Source organism: Octopus bimaculoides, chromosome 15 (assembly GCF_046866305.1).
Source record: "Octopus bimaculoides isolate indiv1 chromosome 15, ASM4686630v1, whole genome shotgun sequence".
Lineage (NCBI taxonomy): Eukaryota > Metazoa > Mollusca > Cephalopoda > Octopoda > Octopodidae > Octopus > Octopus bimaculoides.
This window is the reverse complement of record NC_142942.1, coordinates 14,197,742-14,220,590: the sequence shown is the minus strand read 5'-3', so window position 1 is coordinate 14,220,590 and position 22,849 is coordinate 14,197,742. Positions and strand designations below refer to the sequence as shown.

At 40.6% G+C, this 22,849-nt stretch overlaps 1 protein-coding gene across 3 annotated transcripts; it reads right to left on the bottom strand.

Annotated features, from left to right (window-relative positions):
* Positions 1 to 464: 464 nt before the first annotated feature.
* On the bottom strand, positions 465 to 22,845 carry LOC106882243 (extracellular tyrosine-protein kinase PKDCC). 3 transcript variants are annotated; one of them, XR_016244422.1, is made up of 7 exons: positions 21,780 to 22,838; positions 19,424 to 19,555; positions 9,687 to 9,895; positions 8,220 to 8,470; positions 6,273 to 6,384; positions 5,265 to 5,441; positions 465 to 3,511 (listed from the first exon to the last, which is right to left on the bottom strand). XR_016244422.1 is itself a non-coding variant. In XM_014932851.3 (6 exons), the coding sequence occupies exons 1-6, from the start codon at positions 22,383 to 22,385 to the stop codon at positions 3,429 to 3,431; spliced, it is 1,458 nt and encodes a 485-aa protein (XP_014788337.1). In that variant the 5' UTR covers positions 22,386 to 22,845; the 3' UTR covers positions 465 to 3,428. The 3 variants fall into 3 exon arrangements, 1 of the variants encoding a protein (XP_014788337.1); XR_016244421.1 differs by having other exon boundaries at positions 6,282 to 6,384; XM_014932851.3 differs by lacking the exon at positions 6,273 to 6,384 and having other exon boundaries at positions 21,780 to 22,845.
* Between the last annotated feature and the right edge of the window lie 4 nt (positions 22,846 to 22,849).

Here is a 22,849-nt window from a genome sequence, read left to right as displayed (position 1 = left end):
ACAAATTGTTTCGTAACTTAAATCATGTAAAGATAATTTATATTACTATGTTTAATAAATTACTTACAATGCGAAATGTAAAAAAATCTTGTAATACAGAAATTAAGCTACATCCACACTTATATATATATATATATGTGTGTGTATATATATATGTATGTATGTCTGCATGTGTGTGTTTTTATGGGCAATTATACATTTACCATTAAACATTACCTCACGGGTTATTCAATATATTGAAATGAAATATCAACTATATTTTCATAAGAACTAAGTTAACTCTGAGGTTGAGTTTCACAGTGTCTGGCTTCATGTAGAAGTGTGACAGAATCAGCACATGGTGAAACGTTGAAGCCACTATCAAGTTTTTCCTTGTAAAAATACACACACACACACACACTGATATATAGATATAAGAAACACCATAAACAAAAGACAAAAAAAAATAATAAGACAGCCAGAAGAAGATTTAATATATTTTTAATGACATTTAATTCTGATATGACAGACAAGAGTCCAGTTTGGACAAAATGGACAGAATTCAGGTTTAAAAGACAAAAAAATAGAAATATTGAGAAAAAAAAACAAAAACTATAATATAATAATAATAATGATTGTTTCTGATATAGGCACAAGGCCTGAAGTTTCAGAGAGAGAGAGAGAGTGAGTGTGTGTGTGAGTAAGGGTCGGGTTGTCAATTACAATGACCTCAGTACTTGAGTAGTACTTTATTTTAATCAATGCTGAAATGATGAAAGAAGGCAGAGCTGACCTTGGTACGATTTGAACTCGGCATGTAAAGAACTAGAAGTAGTACTTCAAAAGCATTTAGTCTGTCTGGAGTATAATAATTATAACAATTTCAAATTCTGGCAACGAGGCCAGCAATTTCGGTTGGTGTGGGGGTGGGGTGGAGGGTGGCACAAGGCCTTAAATGCTTGGGAGAGGTGGGGCGCTAGTTGATTACATTGATCCTCAGTATTTGACTGGTATTATATTTAATCGACCCTGAAAGGATGAAAGGCAAAGCCTACCTCAGTGGAATTTGAGCTCAGAATGTAGAGATGGATAAAATGCTGCTAAGCACAAAGGCCAGCTATTTTGAGGGGAAGGGATAAGCTGATTACATTGACTAGTACTTTATTTTATCAACCCAGTAAAGCAAAGCTGACCTCTGCAGGATTTGAACTCAGAACATAAAGAGCAGCAAAGCCGTTTTCTAATGCTCTAATGTTTCTGCCAGCTTACTGCAGAAACATTATTATTATTAATTACCATTAATGATGATAATAATAATGGTTTCAGATTTTGGCACAAAGCCAGCAATTTCAGGAAGCAGATAAATCGCTTACATCGATCCCAGTACTCAACTGGTACTTATTTCATCGATCCCGAAAAGATGACAAAGTCAACTTCAGCAGAATTTGAACTCAGAATGTGAGGATGGATGAAATGGCACCAAGTATTTTGCCTGATGTGTTAACGATTCTGCCAGCTTGACACCTAAATAATGATAATAATAATTCTTTCTACTAAAGGCATAAGGCCTGAAATTTGAAGGTGGTTGGGGACTAGTTGATTACGTCGACCCCAGTGTTTCACTGGTACTTAATTTATCGACCCTGAAAGGACAAAAGGCAAAGTCAACCTTGGTGGAATTTGAACTCAAAATGTAGCAATGGGCGAAATACCACTAAGCATTTCGTCCAGCGTTCTAACAATTCTGCCAACTCGCTGCTTTAATAATAATAATAATGATGATGATGATGATGATGATGATGATGATCACAACATTTTTTTGTCACAACTCTGGAAGATCCGTCACTCGTACTCATATATTTCTTTTATTCTCTTTGTTCTCAACAGATTTGCTCGCATGTAATATTAAAATGCAATACCAAACACACACACGCACAACACACATACATAGTCTTTATATGTGTCTGGGTACACATTTTATAGATATATACATATATATATATGCTTACGTATATGATGTGTGTGTTTGTACAAAAACATAGGATTGTCGGGGAGTATGAGGTGTTTGCGTGTGGTGTTTGTGCATGTGTGTATGTGTGTGTGTGTGTGATGTGATGTAGTGTTTCCATGCAAGTATTTGGTAACTAGGGTCGCAAAAGCCATATTTTTAACTGATGCAAGCTAGAGGAACACTTGCCATCATAGCATATTCTAAAATTACTTCACACATTCTCAGTGGTGTTTGCTGCTAATATAACTGTTGATAAGTACAGTGTTCTCAATATAAGGATGGCTGCATGCAAACTTATGGGCTGTCTCAAGCTTTTGGCACGAGGGCAGCAAGTTTGGGGAAGAGGTACGTCTTTCGTCGATCTTGAAAAGATGAACAGTAAAGTCGACTTTGGCAGAATTTGAACTTGGAACATAAAAACAGACGAAATGCCACTAAGCATATCGCCTGGCACACTGATGATTCTGTGGCGAGCTGGCAGAAACGTTAGCACACCGGGCGAAATGCTTAGCGGTATTTCGTCTACCGCTACATTCTGAGTTCAAATTCCACCGAGGTCGACTTTGCCTTTCATCCTTTCGGGGTCGATTAAATAAGTACCAGTTACGCACTGGGGTCGATATAATCGACTTAATCCGTTTGTCTGTCCTTGTTTGTCCCCTCTGTGTGTAGCCCCTTGTGGGTAGTAAAGAAATAACACTGATGATTCTGTCAGCCTACTTACTTAAATATTGGTTTCAAATTTTGGCACAAAGCCTGCAAATTTGGGGGAGGGGGTAAGTTGATTATATCAACTCCAGCCCTCAAATGGTACTTATTTTATTGACCCCAAAAGAATGAAAGTCAAAGCTGACCTCAGAGGAATTTCAACTTAAAATGTAAAGACAAAATGCTGCTAACCATTTTTTCCCGGCGTGCTAATGATTCTGCCACCTTGGCTGTTGTGTATATTGTGAACAAAGCTTTCCAGCCATGACTGTCTAGTGGGTTTTCTTAATTGCATCATCTAACCAATGTGCTTTTGTTGGAGGATAGTGAGGGTCTTATTTGAGGTAAACGTAACAGTTATTTCTAGCAGGTTGAGTGAAATTATAAAGCCTACCCAGTTAAACCACGGACTCAATCAATGTGAAAATGAATATGTGTATGCACATGTATGCATGTGTGTGTGTGTGTGTGTGTAGGAGTATATATGTTTATGTCCAGAAACAAAATTCCAGAACAGCCACATGTTTTACCACATGTTTTAAGTAAATCACAGACAAAGCAATTAGATGTGGAAAGCCTTCCTTTTAAATTTTTTTTTTTTCTGATATATTATTTACAAAATTGGAAAGCGGAGGGAATTGAGATTTTTCAAATGTTCGTTCATCCCCCATTGTCAGAGGACATTTTCGACATCATTTAAGTGTAATGAACTGAAAGGACTGATAATGTCTCAGGAGGGACGCATGTATAAATTTGTACCAGCATTTCGCACCGGGATGCTCATGTTATTCTTTAAATGGACGATTTTCCGACCTGAAAACAACAAAATATTGAAAATGAAGGATGAAACAAATTTACAAAATAAAACGAACTGGCATAGGTGCAAGTGTGGCTGTGTGGTAAGAGGTTTTATTTCCAAACTTACATGGTCCTGGATTCAGTTCCACTGCATGGCACCTTAGGCAAGTGTCTCCTACTATAACCCCGGGTTGACCAGGGCCGAGTAAATAAATTTGGTAGATGGAAACTGAAGAAGCCAGTCATACGTGTGTGTGTGTGGCTTTGTATTTGGCTCCCACCACCACCGCTTGACAACCAGTGCTGGTTTGTTTATGTCCCCATAACTTGATGGTTTAGCAAAAAAAAAAAATGGATTGATAGATTAAGTATTAGACTTAATCTAAAAAATTTTGTACTGGGGTCAATTTGTTTGATTAAGCTCTCCAAGTCAGTGCCCCAGCATGGCCTGGCCACAGCCTTATCAGTGAAACAAGCAGAGGATTAACACTTTTTATACAATTCCTAATAATATTCAATCATAAAAATATAATGAGATCTTTTTTTAAAATAGAAATATTAATATTTCTAAATATCTCTAAATGGCAGCGGTACTGGATATTAATAGTTATCGCCAAGCCAACATAGCAGTCCAAAATATAGGATGAATGCTGCCGTGGATTAGCTCCAAGAGGCCATCACCTCTAGCTAGCTATGTGACACACGAACTTGTGTCCATTATAACCTTCAAGCAGGGAACACAGGTTCGTGTGTCACATAGCTAGCTAGAGGCGATGGCCTCTTGGAGCTAATCAATAGCAGCATTCTTCCTATTTTTCTGGACTGCCATGTTAGCCTGGCGATAACTATTAATATTTTTTAAAATACTGATTGGCTAAAGGGAGCAGGGTTCACCCGAATAAAAGCAGAATCAAAGGGGTCTATAAAGAGAAAATAGTTGAGAAACACTGACATAGAACATTTGTGGAACGCTCAATGAACGAAGTTCTCAACTGATTGAGTTTTGCAAGAAAGACAACTAAGAGGGTGATGCACTCTGTGAGTGAAGCTGTAGAGAATATCACCAAGAAAGCTGAGGGTGTCTTAGCATCCCTCAGTAAGACCATTGCTATCTATTTAAAGCTGTATATGGCTATAGTACATCCACACTTAAGAGTTTACATCAACAGTCTGGAACATGTATCTTACTCAGCATAATCTCCTGGAAATTGTTCAGAAGTGTGCAACCAAACGATTACCTGCAGTCAGGCTTCTACCAAACACTGAATGTCTTGTTTCCCTGGATATGAACACAAAGCTCCAATGTCTGGCAACTGACTTGATAGACACACACAATATTATCCACCGTCTTTTGAACAAAAACCTTGGACACCTTTTTGAATTCCATATGTCTAACACTTGTGGACATGCTTACAAAATCAAGAAGCAAACACAGCACCCATGACTTTCAGAAACATTTTTTTACACTCAGAATTACTGAAGCATGGAATAAACTACCCAGATCAGTAGTTAACTCTCAGGACACTACATCCTTCAAAACTTCCGCGCTTCCTGAAATTCACCAACAGTATACCTGATGTCCGCCCCAACTTTTTTTTTTAAATGACTCATTCACGGTTCACTTCCTGTGCATATTCTATAAACTGTTCATGCGCTTTTGTTTAGTTTTTCTGATTAATTGTAGTGCACTTGAGCAATAAGTTCATAATTATCTTGTTTTGCTCAACAGCTGATTTTAACTGGCATAAAAAAACATGTAAAAACTCACCTGTCCACGTAGTTTCTTGTGTCATGACAAATCCGAAACACTCTGGATCCCTTTCACAGATATCTTCAGCCTCTTTCTGATCAAACACAGTAAAAGTGCAACTCGTTCCGGATATAGAAGCTCGACATCTGTAATCGTATTTACCGGGCAAATCACTTTCAAGATATTCTTTGTATTCTACATAAAACAACAAAACATCTAAATACAAGTTAATGACAGAGTTTTTATGTAGTTGCTCAAACCAACAAGACATAGCAGCTAAATTTTCCTTATATTACACCCTTAGTGAGAGACCCCCTTCAGTCATGACTGACCATGGTATTGCACCTAGAATGTTACCCTCCCAGGCACAAGTCCGGGCAAGGTTGTTTTATGGGAGACCAGCACTCGCCCATGCATACCGGCCTCCCCTCTCCACGCCACCAAGGGAAAGGCAAAGGGGGCCCCGATACAGCTTGGCACCAGTGACGTCGCAACTCATTTCTACAGCTGAGTGAACTGGAGCAACGTGAAATAAAGTGTCTTGCTCAAGAACACAACTCGCAGCCCGGTCCGGGATTCAAACTCACAACCTTGCGATCGTAAGCTCGACGCTCTAACCACTGAGCCATGCGCCTTCACATTACCCCCTAGTGTCTTACAAAATAGGACAACACAGTTCTAAATTCTCTGCACAGGATGGCCATTGCTGGAAAGTCTGTGATCATATGTCTACTTAACCAAGACCGACCTGGTGTTAAACAACAATCATAGCAAAAACACCAAAATTATCATAACAGTTTGAAATAACCAATCACAAATACACTACATAAGATGAACCAATGAGAAAGAAGCTACTTGGAGTGCTAGAAATAGCAGTCACGTATTTTTCGTGTGTTACTTCTGTCTAGAAAAGAGAAAACTACAGCAGATAATGTGGTTCCTACATTGGAATGTAAAAGAAAAATGAAGACAGAAATTTCTTTCAGTTCTTTATTTAAGAGACGAGGAATTATGTACATTATTTACATTATTTACATTTGATGGATATTTGTCCTCATCTTGTTTGTTGTATATGGCGTAGTGGTTAACAGCATGGGCTGCTAACCCCAAGATTCCGAGTTCGATTCCAGGCAGTGACCTGAATAATAGTAATAATAATAATATTAATAGTAATAACATCGAAAAATACCTTAGGAATGAGAACCCAGGTTCGAAATTTCCCCAAGACACCTGATGAAGGCTGGAGGGTATATCAGCTGAAACATTGTGTTAACAACAAACAAAATGAGGACAAATATCCATCAAATGTAAATAATGTAAATAAGGAATTTCTTTGATTATAAGTTTAAAGCAGGAGTTTTCAAACTGTGGTCCGCAAGGACAAGACCGGGGGCCCGTGAACAGCAAATACTTTTTATGGGCAATTTGATTTTATATATGTTTTTTAATCGAAATTTTTTAATTGACAATAAACCTATTTGTTAAATACTGTTAAATAAATAAATGTAAAAATATATGTTATTTTAAGCAAATATTTATGTACAAATTTCATAAGCGTTTATAAGGGGGTAAAGCCTGAAATATAAGGGGGTCCGCAAGTCAAAAAGTTTGAAAACCCCTGGTCTAAAGGGTAAAGAGGCAAAAGAGGGTCAAACGAATACCTGGAGTCAGGCATCTACCATACATTGAATGTCTTGTTTCCCTGGATATGAACACAAAGCTCCGATGTCTGGTAACTGACTTGGTAGACACCCACAATATTATCGACCATCATATAGATGGCGTTAGGAAGGGCATCCAGCTGTAGAAACTCTGCCAAATTAGATTGGAGCCTGGTGTTGCCATCCGGTTTCACCAGTCCTCAGTCAAATCGTCCAACCCATGCTAGCATGGAAAGCGGACGTTAAACGATGATGATGATGATGATGATATAGACTCACAAGGGCCGGTTTCCTGATTTCCCCGTCTATATATTTCCCACCTGGACGGGACGCCAGTCCGTCACAGGATTACTCATTTTCTTCCAGCTGAGTGGACTGGAGCAACGTGTAATGAAGTATTTTTTTCTCAAGAACACAATGCAACATGGGGATTATAGGTCTGTTTGATGAGCATTGACTTAATAATAAGTGACGACAACAACAACACAACATAGATATTTTGCCTAAGATAATATAGTACTAGATACACTTAGCCCGAGAAAAAAAGTGATGGGATGGCCATAACTGGAACACCTTTGATCACAGGCCTACTCAAAGAGGGTTAATTTGGGGTTAAGCAAAATACAATCCTTAACAAAAAGAGACCTTCGTCCATTTTAGGCGCAGGCATAGCTATGTGGTTAAGAAGCTTGCTTCGAAACCATGTGGTTCTGGGTTCAATCCCACTGCATAGCACCCCAGGTGAGTGTCTTCAACTTTAGTCATGGACTAGCCAATGCCTTGTAAGTGAATTTGGTAGATGGAAAGTGTGTGATGAGACCTTTGTGCTTGAGAAGATCCATCAAGCCATGGGAAATCGTAGCCATGGTAGATACTGATGCCATGCAACTGGTACATAAAAGCACCCATGACACTCTCAGAGTGGTTGGCATATTAGGAAGGGCATCCAGCTGTAGAAACCTTCCAAATCAGACTGGAGTCTGGTGCAGCCCCTCAGCTTGCCAGCTCTGGTCAAATAGTCCAACCCATGCCACTATGGACAATAGATGTTAAATAAAGATGATGATGATACATATATATATATATATATATTTGACTTGGTTTTTGTGTCTTTCCCTCACCTACTACTTTAGAACCAATGTTGGTTTGTTTGTATTCCAGTAACTTAGTGGTTTAGCAAAAGAGACCAATAGTAATTTTCAATATAATTACTGGGGTTGATTTGTTCAACTAAACTCTTCAGGGTGATGCCCCAGCATGACCGCAGCCCAATGACTGAAACAAGTAAAAGAAATCAAAGTGACATGCTCACCAGTCTTCACAGGTTCAGTCCTGTTCAGGTAATGGCCAGTTTTGTACAGGTGTACAGCCTTTTGCATCTGTTCTAGAAGTCTGTCGGCGTTCATGGTCAAGTTGGTAAAGCCAGAAACCACATCGTAAAGAATAGGATGGAGGGATGGTGGAGCACCATATGGAAGTCGAAAAATTATGAAATGGCGCCCAGCATTGAAGATATTTTTCTTTTCATTCAGTCCGACACAATGACCGTTCTGACAAGGGATTCTGAAAGGGGAACAAACAAAAGATGAACTAAAAATACACAAGGTGACACAGCAGATTTCGAGAAAATGTCTGGTGGTATTTGTCAGTAGTGGAGGCGCAATGGCCCAGTGGTTAGGGCAGTGGACTCCCGGTCATAGGATTGCGGTTCGATTCCCAGACCGGGCATTGTGAGTGTTTATTGAGCGAAAACACCTAAAGCTCCACGAGGCTCCAGCAGGGGATGGTGGCGAACCCTGCTGTACTCTTTCACCACAACTTTCTCTTGCTCTTTCTTCCTCTTTCTGTTGTGCCTGTATTTCAAAGGGGCCAGCCTTGTCACACTGTGTCACGCTGAATATTCCCGAGAACTACATTAAGGGTACACGTGTCTGTGGAGTGCTCAGCCACTTGGACGTTAATTTCACGAGCAGGCTGTTCCGTTGATCGGATCAACTGGAACAGCCTACAAGCACATCATAAGCGACAGAGTGCCAACAACAACATTTGTCAGTAATTAATAAGCACAAAACACTGATTTCAAATTCTGGCACAAGTCTAGCAGGTTTGATAGAAGGGGTCAAGTTGATTAAATTAACCCCAGTCTTCAACTGGTGTTTATTTTTATGAGCGCTAAAAGGATGAAAGGTGAAGTTGAACCTGGTGGAGTTTGAACTCAGAATGTACAGATGGAGGAAATGCCGCTGTGCATTTTGCCCAGCATGCTAACGATTCAGCCAGGTTGCCAACTTAGTAACTACAAAATATTCACTAAGTGGATTTGCAAGTTACATGGTAACCTCACTGGTCTAAATACTCTACTTATTTTATATACAAACTGGCCACATCTGGCCTCTCAAACACACCCTACAATGTCATTCTAAAAATAAACAATCACATCAGTGAAATCTTGAAGCTACAAAACAACACAGGATTAATTCAAAACAATGTTAACCTTTTACCATTTAAACCGGCCATACCTGGCCAAAAGTATTCTCTCACACCAACCCTACAATATCGTTTTAAAAATTAATAGCTACCTCATCAAAATCTCATAGCTACAAGATAATGCATGATTAGTTCAAAACGATGTAGATAAAAAAGCATTAATTTTGGCAGAATAATGCAAACACTAAAGGGTTAAATGAAGAAGCGTTACATTTGACAGAGTAATCTGAATGCAAAAGGGTTAAAGAATGAAAGTTCAAAGAAAGAAAAATGTTTTGAAAGTATCACTAACTTGGCATGGAATTCTGAAGGTGAGAAATGGAGATTGCAGTCGGCCTGTGTGGAACAGTGTGGGTCACCGATTCCAGTGTCATCGACATCGGTAAGCTTTAACATTCCATTGACAAGGACAAACTGTTGGTGTCGGAAGTCGTTCATGACTACGGGACCGTGAGGGGAGTGAGCGAAGAAATGAATCAGTGAAGTGAGGTCGTATGAGATCTGTGTAGAGAGGAAATGGGTAAGACATCATGGAAGGAAGAAAACAGGAAAGTGCAATGGAAAGGTAAAATGTAACAAAGGGTTGATTGGTATGTAGGCAGGTAGGAAGGTTTGATGGTCACCATATACACATACCTTCAATCTGTCATACAGTTAGAAAATTTGACCAAATATTAATAACAACATTAACAAATGTCTTTATATCAAAACACACACACATGCACTGTAATTTCTCATGTATAAGTTGTACCCCTAACTTGGTGTTCAATACTGGTTCAAAATTTTTTCCCTTCATATTCAAACTTGATATCAGCTTTACCTCATATATAAACTGCATCCTAAATTTTCCAGTTAAAATGTATGAGAAAACAAGGACAGGAAAACAAAACAAAAAAAGGAGAAATGGTACACAAATACAAATGCTGTGAAGAATGAGTATGACCAGTAACAGGAAGAACAAATAATAGCATGGATTAACCCATTTTATCAACCTTCTTTTATCTGAGGCCGAGCCCCAGCATGGCCACAGTCTAACGACTATGACTGAAATAAATAAAAGAGTAAAAGAATATATATATCCAGTGCCGCCAGACTGGCCCTCGTGCCTGTGGCACGTAAAAGCACCCACTACACTCTCGGAGTGGTTGGCGTTAGGAAGAGCATCCAGCTGTAGAAACTCTGCCAGATCAGATTGGAGTCTGGTGTTGCCATCTGGTTCACCAGTCCCCAGTCAAATCATCCAACCCATGTTAGCATGGAAAGCAGATGTTAAATGATGATGATGATGATGATATATATATATATATATATAATGCGAGAGAGTTAGGGGTTGAGGGTTCAACCCACTAAGGGATAGTATCTATCCAATATACTGCTGGGAGGGTACCCAATTATTGCTACACTAGTGTTATACCAAGTGCAATAAATGGGAGCGGGTAAAAGGGGGGGGGGGTATATAACCAAAATACAGTGGACAAGAACAACATGCCGAGTACACCTCAGTATATCTTGCAGGACATCCCCCTTCTTTATGCTTGTACCTGATGTGACACAAACTGCACAGGGCTGATACAACACAATTTGATGCACAAAATCCTACCCATAACGCACAGTTGCAGGATGGGTTGAAACGATTTTCGTACAGAATAAAGACTAGCGCTGAATATATCTTCTGTTTCCGTTTATATACAATATATAATAACCTTATAATATGCATCTCAAAACTTCTCTTCGACTACCATATGTTATCATACAGCAGGATTACTTCTTTTACTAGATACACAGTGTATGAGTACATTTGGTAGATGGAAACTGAAAGAAGCCCATACCATATATATGTATGTGTTTGTGTTTTTGGGATTGTCATCTCCTAGCACTGCTTTATATACCAGTGTTGGTTTGTTTATGTTCCTGCAACTTAGCGGTTTAGCAAAAGAAAATGACAGAATAAGTATCAGGCTTACAAAAAAAATAAGTACTGGGGTTAATTTGCTCCCCTAAAATTCTTCAAGGTGGTGCCCCAGCATAGCCATAGTCTAATGAGTGAAATAAAGTAAGACAAAATATTTTATATATATGCGCATGTGTGGCTGTGTGGTAAGAAGCTTGCTTCCAAACCACATGGTTCCAGGTTTGGTCCCACTGTGTGACACCTTAGGCAAGTGTCTTCTACTATAGCCTTGGGAAAACAAAAGCTTTGTGAGTGGATTCAGTAGATGGAAACTTAAAGAAGCCTGTCATATGTGTGTGTGTGTGTGTGTGTATCTTTGTGCCTATATTTGTGCCCCTCACCTTCGCTTGACAACCAATGTTGGTGTGTTTACATCTCTTGTAACTTAGTGGTTTGGCAAAAGGGACCTACAAAATAAGTATTAGTGCTTTATGAAAAAAATGTCCTGGGGTCGATTTGTTCGCCTAAAAACCCTGAAGGCGGTGCACCAGCATGGCCACAGCCAAATGACTGAAACAAGTAAAAGAATATATATATATATATACACATCCAATACAGGAAGGCCTCCACACACAAGTGTATGTGTGTGTATCTGTGAGTGTGTGCGTGCACCAATGCTGTATGAGTGTATTACATATACATAGATATAGGGGTGGGAGTTTTTGTCTGGTTTAGAGTAGTGAAAGCCCCTAAAAACAAGTAAATAACATACAGCTTATTCCCCATTCTGCACCCTACCCTTCAACTGGTGTTTACAGAAGAGAGAATGACTAGCCCCAGTGGAGAGAGAAGAAATGGGCTCCCCATCCCGCAGCCCCCACCTCAATATTTTTTTATTTCATTTTGGCACTACCCTCTTACCCTTAACCCTATCATCTCTTCCTTCCCACTTCTGACAACCCCCTACACAAACACTTACATATGACTGTTGGGACAGATGGTGGAGGATGGTGATGGCAGTGGTGGTAATGACATGGTGGTGGTGGTGGTGATGAAAGAATGACGTTTTTATTGTTTTTGTTTTTTAGCTCAAAAATATAATTTATTTTGGCAAGTAAATTTATTTCACACTAAGCTTTCCTCTCCCTTGGAGCTTTTCTGGTGTTTTCACACACACACACACACACACACACACACACATACATACTCCTGCCACTGACACATATAATAAACATTCTCCTGCCAACACACACAAACACACACACACACACACTCTTAAACCCACATCACCTCAGTAAGTCCCCTAACTCCCCCAGGACTTCACCCACTTATCTGCCTGGCATCTAGGCTGACAAGCAGAGGTGGAGTAATAGGGAAGGGGTGGGCGGGTGGAAGGAGAATTAAGGCAAAGGGGTGGTGGTGGTGGTGGAGAAGTCTGATCCGACCCAGACCCAAACACACACATGCAAAATATTTTTGGTTTTGTTTAAAGTGCTGAGAAATTTGAAAAGTAAGCCTTTATTTAAGCAAAAACAAATACAAATGAAATTATAAATAAATATATAAACAACAGCTCATAAAATATTGACTAAATATGGCCTTTACGGCGCTTAGAAGGAAAAAACAAAAAAATGTAAATAATGCACATAATTCCTCATCTCGTAAATATAGAACTGAGTGTCTTGTAGTTTGAAGAGTAGCCAGAATATACAAAAAAGTGAAGACAAATGAATAATAGGCGTAGGAGTGGCTGTGTGGTAAGTAGCTTGCTTACCAACCACATGGTTCCGGGTTCAGACCCACTGCATGGCACCTTGGGCAAGTGTCTTTCACTAGAGCCTTGGGCCGACCAAAGCCTTGTGAGTGGATTTGGTAGACGGAAACTGAAAGAAGCCCGTCGTATATATATGTGTGTGTGTGTGTCTGTGTTTGTCCCCCCCCCCAACATCGCTTGACAACCGATGCTGATGTGTTTGTGTCCTCGTAACTTAGAGGTTCGGCAAAAGAGACCGATAGAATAAGTACTAGGCTTCCAAAGAATAAGTCCTGGTGTCGATTTGTTTGACTAAAGGCGGTGCTCCAACATGGCCACAGTCAAGTGACTGAAACAAGTGAAAGAATACAAGCAAGCTACTGCTGCTGAGACCCCCTTCGGTCATGACTGACCATGGGATTGCACCTGGAAAGTTCCCCTCCCAGGCACAAGTCCGGGCAAGGTTGTTTTATGGGAGACCAGCAGTCGCCCATGCATACCCACCTCTACGCCACCAGTGTTATCCAAGGGAAAGGCAAAGGGGCCGATTCAGCTTGGCACCTGGGACGTCGCAACTCATTTCTACAGCTGAGTGAACTGGATCGACGTGGAATAAAGTGTCTTGCTCAAGAACACAACACGCAGCCTGGTCCGGGATTCGAACTCACAACCTCATGATCGGAAGCTGGACGCACTAACCTCTGTGCCATGTGCCTTCACTACTGCCAATACTATTGCTAATAATAATGATAAGGGTTTCAAATTTTGGCACAAGGCCAGCAATTTCGGAGGAGGGGACAAAGCAATTACATTGGCTGCAGTGTGAAATACCGCTAAGTATTTTGTCCAGTGCACTAACGATTCTGCCAGCTAGCTGCCTTAATAATAATAATAATAATAATAATAATAATAATAATAATAATAATTATTATTATTATTATTATTTCAAATTTTTGTCACAAGGGCAGCTTAGGGGAGGGGATTAAGTCGATGTAAATGACTGCAGTGCATAACTGGTACTTATTTAATCGACCCCGAAAGGATGAAAGGCAAAGTCAACCTCGGAGGGATTTTAACTCAGAACGTAGCGACGGGCGAAATACCATTAAGCATTTCACCCGACGCACTAACGGTTCTGCCAGCTCGCTGCCTTAACAATAATAATAATAATGATAATAATAATAATAATAATTGATTTGTTTTATTGGCCACAAGGGCTAATATCAATTAGAAAGATGTAAGGACAAAGACAGGACGAAGGTTACAAAAGGTTTTGTCCGAAAAGGTAGGAACGTTTGTCTACCACCACTGCTGCTGCTGTTACTATTACCACTACTACCACCATCGCCACTACCACCACCACATCACTATGGGTGCACAAGAAATAGAAATGGGATCACAAACAAACAAGCTGAGTATGAAGAACTATGCATGTGGTAGATGCAGCTGAGAGCAGTTAGCGACGAAGTGCAAACACAAAATATTTTTTTCAAATGCTCAGAGCGCTCCATAAAAGTAGTTTATAGGTTTTGCTACCTAACTGGCATAATTAGGAATGGGGGAGGGGTTCTGAGGGAAGAATTCTGTTGTAAGCACCCTATAATAATCCCCTCATAACTTTTTAACTTTTGGGGATTTTCAGAAAGTTTTTACAAATTTTTGTTCTACGGAGTAGTTGTGTGGTAAGTAGCTTGCTTACCAACCACATGGTTCCGGGTTCATTCCCACTGCGTGGCACCTTGGGCAAGTGTCTTCTTCTATAGCCTCGGGCTGACCAAAGCCTTGTGAGTGGATTTGGCAGACGGAAACTGAAAGAAGCCTGTCGTATATATGTATATATATATATGTTTGTGTGTATGTGTGTCTGTGTTTGTCCCCCCCAACATTGCTTGAGGACCGATGCTGGTGTGTTTACGTCCCTGTAACTTAGCGGTGCGGCAAAAAGAGACCGATAGAATAAGTACTGGGGTCGATTTACTCGACTAAAGGCAGTGCTCCAGCATGGCCACAGTCAAATGACTGAAACAAGTAAAAGAATTATACAATACCCCACCGCCATTAAACAATTTTTGGTGTGTGATTTAATGGATATTTAGCTGCTCTTTTTAGCACATCTCCCAACCACCTGACATCCTCCTCGTTTCTTTGTCACTCTGATGTATTGATGCTTTTAAATATCTTTCTCTTCATAAACACATTTAATGGCCTATTCCTGGGATTTAAGCACAAAATTTGGACTGTCTGTATTTTAAACTTAGATTTCACAAAAAGGATTTTAATTAAAAATTTAAAAACTTGAAGATCAGCGTTGCCTGCGTAATCGTTACCAGCGTCGCCTTCCTGGCACTTGTGCCGGTGGTATGTGAAAAGACATTCGAGTGAGGTCATTGGCAGTGCCGCCGGACTGGCTCCTGTGCAGGTGGCACATAAAATACACCATTTTGAGCATGGCTGTTGCCAGTACCGCCTGACTGGGGCCTGGTCCCAGTCAAACTGTCCAAATCCATGCCAGCACAGAAGACGAATGATTATGATGTGTGTGTGTGTGTGTGTGTGTGTGTGTGTGTGTGTGTGTGTGTGTGTGTGTGTATTATTCTTTTACTTGTTTCAGTCATTTGACTGTGGCCATGCAAATTGACCCCAGGACTTATTCTTTGTAAGCCTAGTACTTATTCTATCAGTCTCTTTTGCCAAACTGCTAAGTTATGGGGATGTAAACACACCAGCATCGGTTATCAAGCGATGCTGGGGAGACACATAAGTACATACATACATACATACACACACACACACACTACCATCACTGCTACCAAGAACAAAAACAATAACCACCACCACCTACGCCTATGCATATATATATATATATATATATATATATAATGTATGGCACAAGATCACCTCCTCTGATGCCCCCTCCCCTCTCAAAGGATGTTTGTCTTGCAGGTTACTTGGTGACCCTGTCAGTGCTGGTGCCATGTAAAAACGCACTCCATGGAGTGGTTGGTGATAGGAAGAGCATCCAGCTGTAAAAACCATGCCAAAACAGACAGTAAAGCATGGTGCAGTGTTCTCACATTAAACAATGATGATGAAGATGAAGATGAAGATATATATATGTATATATAATATATACACATACACACACACAACAACCATATGCAAGTGTAGCATGCACACACAGCCACATAACCATTCATTCATATATGTGCTGAATGCTCGGCATGCTGTCAAGAAGTAACTTCCTCTCCTTTGTGTAAACACACACACACACACACACGCACACATACACTTACACACACACTCCTACGGTCCATCCTCTCACTGCTCCTCACTGCTTCTTACTGTCTCTTACTTCAATTATTTCACACTCATCATCATCCTGACAAAAACTAACAATGTCACAAATCCCCACCTCCCCCAATTTCTCTCCTCCCCTCCTCCTCCTCCTTCTCCCCATCACACATATCTGGCAATAAGTACAACTTTATACTACCACAAACCACCACCACTGCTGACACTACCACCACTGCTACCACCACCACCACCACCACCACCACCAACCACCAACCACCACCACCACCACCACCACCACCACTATGAATTAACTCTCACAGCCACCCTCAGTACCCAGACAACTAACTACACCAATCCTATTATCCCATCTCCAACTACACAGAAAACAAGCAGGCTGGATCTTATCTCATCTAATTCAAGATGTCAGACACACACACACACACACACACTCTCTAATACAATGAACAAACACACATCTACACACTAACACAACAAACACACACACATTACATACACACAAATTTCTCCAGACACCTCAAATTACATTTACACACCACATGAGGTGTTGCGGGATTTCACACACAATTACTTCCATGAACTACACGTTTCCACTAATATGACACACAGACACACATACACACACTCATGCATGTCTTAAAACATGTCTTGCGCACACACTCCACATCAGCACAAACTATCCTAACCTTAACACATCAAATTAACACACACACACAGATATAACCACAAACATTTATTTTCAGTCATTTAATTATATATATTTGCACAGGCATACAAATATTTATCTTTACACATCTAATTATATACATACACACACACATATATATAAGTGAACACACACACATATATAAGTAAACACTCACATACACACAGACATATATCATCATTATTTAACATCCATTTTCCAAGGGGCCATTTCTTTACACATTTATATGTATGTGTGCGTATGTATACACACACACCCAACCTACACATAAACATGTCTTTATATATCTAATCACACAACCATACACAATCATGAGAATTTAGCTTTACACATTTAATTACATTCATACATACACAGATGCTCACATTTCCCCAAACGCACAGCTGTTCTCACACACACACACACACACACAGCAGTCTGTTGACTCACTTGTCAGTTACAAGTCCTGCCATAACAAATTAGGTCCAATGTCACCCAGGAGTCAATGTGAGAGCCTGCCTTATAAATGGTTGTACAAGCCTGCTAGACAGTGTAGCCAAAATTTCCCTCAAACCACACTTTACTTTAAAAAAAAAAAACGAAAGTAAATGCACACTGGGGAATGAAATCCTAGACAGACATACAATAATAAGAGATGGTCATGGCTGGAATGCCTTTGATAAATAGGTCTGCTGGATCAAGGCTGACCAGAGGGAGGAGTTAACCAACAACAGGTATCACAGCTACAATTGACTACCACTGGAACTAGTTTTGTTTGTTTGTTTGTTTGTTGGCTTTTCTTTATCTGAGAGATGTTAATACCAAAATCTGTTAGGATTAATGGAGAATCTTACCTCTCATGATATAGAAACATTTCTCATGGCACCAGAAGACAAAATGGAAAAAATTGTTGCCCAGGAAGACAGCAAGGGATTAGTACTTGTGGACAGCAATCTCTGCCCTGATAGCAGTGAGTAGGGATATGGTCCAGCACCCAAGAACACCAAGAGGGGGTCTCAACTGCCACAGGTTCGACCATATAACCTGTCGGAGAGTGACCGATACTTTGACAATTTTTTTTTTTCTTCTCAGCCTGAAAAGCTGCGTAAAAGCACCCAGTATACTCTGTAAAGTGGTTCGTGTTAGGAAGGGCATCCGGCCATAGAAACTATGCAAAAACAGACAATTGGAGAAAGGGCAGCTCTTGTTAAACCGTCCAACCCATGCCAGCATGGAAAGCAGACATTAAATGATGATGTTTGGGACATAAATTAATATAAAATTCTGATTGCAGGTTTTAATAAAGAAAAGCCTGAGCAAAGTTCAGAGAGCTCCTACCGCTGCTGGTAACAAAGGGCCTCTCACTCAGAGTGAAAGGTAGACTGCACGATGCATGTGTGCGAACAGCCATGCTACATGGCAGTGAAGTATGGGCTGTAACTGCTGAGACATGCGCAGGCTTGAAAGAAATGTCAGTGTGCATACACGACAGAGTGTAAGTGCTCCGAGAGAAAAGTTGGACATAAGAAGCATCAGATGTGATGTGCAAGAGAGACGATTGCACTGGTATGGTCATGTGTTGTGTATGGATGGGGGAAGCTGTGTGAAGGAATGCTGCACTCTAATAGTGGCGGGAACCTGTGGAAGAGGTAGATCCAGGAAGACATGAGACGAGGTGGTGAAGCATGACCTTCGAATGTTGGGCCTCACAGAGGCAATGACAAGCGACCAAGACGTCTGGAGATATGCTATGTTTGAGAAGACCCGGCAAGCCAAATGAGAACGTAGCCATGGCTAATGCCAGTGTCGCATAACCGGTCCGTTCAAAAGTACCCTTCAATTGTTGGGCAATATGTTGTGCTTGAGAAGACCTGTTGAGTCAAGTGAAATCGTAGTCATGGCCAATGCCAGTGCTGCCTGACTGGTACCCGTTCCGGTGGCACACAAGAAGCACCATTTGTGTGTGGCTGATGCCAGTGTCAGTGGCACATAAAAAGCACCATTTGAGCATGGTTGGTGCCAGTGCCGCCTGAGTAGCTCCCGTGCCGGTGGCATGTGAAAAGCACCATTCAAGTGTGGTCGATGCTAGATCAGATTGGAGCCTGGTGCAGCCTCCTGGCTTGCCAGTCCTCAGTCAAACCGTCCAACCCATGTGGTATCAAAAGGGTTTACCCTTTTTGATACCACATCAAGCAAAGTTCTAAACAGATCCCTAAAATTTAGCTTCCCTATATAAATTAACATGTAGTCATTAAAACTAGCCCCTTAACTTCACATTCATTATACCCCATAGAAATTTTTGAATGAAGCAACAAATATCCTTTAAAAGGCTTTTAGGAACATTTGTACATTTACAATGCAAGATCCCAGCAGATGGATAATACTTACTCGTAGTCTTTCTTCCCAGCTCATAGGCAGCAGTTTGATCAGATCTATAGTGTCACCCAGCTCTGTAATTAAAGACACCAAAGTAACATCATCACCGTTGTACTGTTCTTCAGGGATGCAGTAACCCAATACCTGAAAGAAAATGGAAACCGTCAACACACTGCTATTGAAACAAAGAATATGGTAAAATCAGTAAACATGCAGCAAGCATTAAATTAACTACATACAACCCCCACATGCAAGTGACTACAGTTGGTAGCATGTACCATATTTCTAATTGTTTTTGTTGTCTATGTAGTTACAAGCAAGCATAGATAGGGTGTTATGACATGGGTACACACATCTGGTGTGGAGGCGCAATGACCCAGTGGTTAGGGCAGCGGACACGCGGTCATAGGATCGCAGTTTCGATTCCCAGACCAGGCGTTGTGAGTGTTTATTGAGCGAAAAACACCTAAAGCTCCACGCGGTTCTGGTAGGGGATGGTGGCGAACCCTGCTGTATTCTTTCACCATAACTTTCTCTCACTCTTTCTTCTTGTTTCTGTTGTACCTGTAATTCAAAGGGCCAGCCTTGTCACACTGTGTCACGCTGAATATCCCTGAGAACTACGTTAAGGGTACACGTGTCTGTGGAGTGCACAGCCACTTGGACGTTAATTTCACGAGCAGGCTGTTCCGTTGATCGGATCAACTGGAAACCTCGACGTCGTAAGCAACAGAGTGCCAACAACAACAATACACGTCTGGTGTAAAATGGTATTACACAAATAAAAAGTTGGTTGTAACTATCTAAAAATAACCCATCACAGAAATATATGTTAACACAGAATGCACTCCGTACTATTCAAACGTTGGTACAATACTCAGTATTCACTGTTCAACTAGCGACTGTTAAACCAACACACATAGAGCTAACATGGTAAACCAACACGGATGAACTAACACTGTCAACCCCTACCACTGACAGTTCACTCAGTCTTTATCTATTGCAATTGGTTAGTCCACCTGCAGTCACATGGGGGTGTTCAGGATTCTCCCATAACAATAGATACAAGTTGGTGTAAATATTGAATGGCTGTTGGGGTCCACCAGAATAAAACAGTAATCAAAAGCGTCCATAGGCCAAAAAAAAAAAAAATGACGTAGGAGTGGCTGTATGGTAAGTAGCTTGCTTACCAACCACATGGTTCCGGGTTCAGTCCCACTGCGAGGCACCTTGGGCAAGTGTCTTCTACTATAGCCTCGGGCCGACCAAAGCCTTGTGAGTGGATTTGGTAGACGGAAACTGAAAGAACCCCGTCGTATATATGTATGTATATATATATATATATATATATATATGTATGTATGTGTGTGTATATGTTTGTGTGTCTGTGTTTGTCCCCCCAACATCGTTTGACAACCGATGCTGGTATGTTTACGTCCCCGTAACTCAGCGGTTCGGCAAAAGAGAGACCGATAGAATAAGTACTAGGCTTCCAAAGAATAAGTCCTTAGGTTGATTTGCTCGACTAAAAGGCAGTGCTCCAGCATGGCCACAGTCAAATGACTGAAACAAGTAAAAGAGTAAAAGAGAGTAACCCCTGATGCGAATACTGAAACCAATCTTTCAGAAGTCAATAAGTTGAGAAATTATAATCATACTGAATCAGATTGGAGCCTGGTGTTGCCATCTGGTTTCACCAGTCCTCAGTCAAATCGTCCAACCCATGCTAGCATGGAAAGCGGACGTTAAACGATGATGATGATGATGACGATGACTGAGACATAAAATAAGCACAAGGCCATACAATTAGAAAGAAGAAATAGTCAATTAATTGTATTGATACTAGTATTTGTCTGGTACTTATGTTATTGACCCTGCAAGGACGAAAAGCAAAGGTAGACCTTGTTGGGATTTGAACACAGAAGTCAATGGGTTAAAAATTTATGTGTGTATTGATTTCTAACATAGGTACAAGGGTTAGTCAATTGTAATCGGTCTCAGTATTTGTCTGGTATTCATCTTATCGACCCAGGAAGGATGGAAGGCAATGTAAGCTTCAACAAGATTCGAACACAGATGTCAATCAGGTTAAAAAATTTATAATCATATTGATTTCTAACTGGCACAAGGTCACACAATTAAGGAGAAGGGTCAATCAATTAGTTGTATTGATTCCAGTACTTGACTGTTACTTATCTTATTGACTGACCCTGGATGGATGAAAAGCCAAGTTAGCCTTGGTGTGATTTGAACACAGAATGTAAAAAAAAAAAGTGTCACTAAACACTGTCCAACACACTACCAACTGTACCAATCTACCACCCTTGAAAAATTATAATCCAAGTAATGATAATAAAGTTTCGATTACCTTAACGAGATTCTGGTGTTCCAATTCCTGCAGGAGAACAATTTCTTTGACAATTTTCTGTGCAGCTCTGTAATAACATTCTGCAAGAGTCTGACCCCATTTCACACAGTTGGTCACATCTTGCCCTCCAATGTCGACAGTCTTCATTGCAACTTTCTTGGACGATATAACTCCGCTATACACAGCCTTTGTCCAGCCCGATCCGATGTAGTGTTTGTCAGTTATGTTCTCGATATCCTGACAGTTGAAAAGTTGTTCGCTGCTCCGGTTCTTGAAACGAAGTGTTCCATTCTCAGCATTGCTGATCAACTCGAGCGATTCATCGTTTTCGCTAGATGAAAAATTGCTCGATTCTACAGCGTTCTCCATCAGCTTTCGGAAACGGCTGACCAACACACGGTATTCATTATCTCCCTGGGTTTTCTGTGCAGAACCCTTGCCGGCAGTTCGTGACCAACTATCGGGCTTCTCGACGAGAGCACTGTTCCACTTGGTCCATGTCTGGTGAACCAAGATGTTGCATACAAGGAAGACGTTGATGCAAAAGCCGAAAATGTAGCATCGCATGCGACGTGTGAACCTGAGGGGTCGACCCAGAGACGCCATAGGAACTCTGACCCGACCCCCTTCTGTAGTAAGGGCTGTTGGTGGTGTTGTTGCTTAACAGCAAGTCAGCTCTGATTGAGAAAATCTATGATCACAAATATTCCAACCATGACCTACACATCATTTTTGTATATCAATCAATAACTACATTCTCCAATGTGCCCTTCCTATTTTAAGATGAAAGGATGTGATTTCAGAGGCTGTTTGGCTGGTATTTCTATTTCTCTAAGGTTTAGCCACTGCTTGAGTAAAGACTCACCCTTTGACTCAAGCAATAGGATTGTTGTCATTAATTTTGAAGACACTTTTTCACATAGAATTCTTCTGGTCAGGCTTTCAACTTCAAGATCACATGATGTCCATTTATAAACCACAAGCCACAAATCAGTTCTTTAAATTTGGCAATATACTGTAATTGTGAAGTAGTCAGTGGCCATACAGGTTTTTTTTTACCTGAAATATAA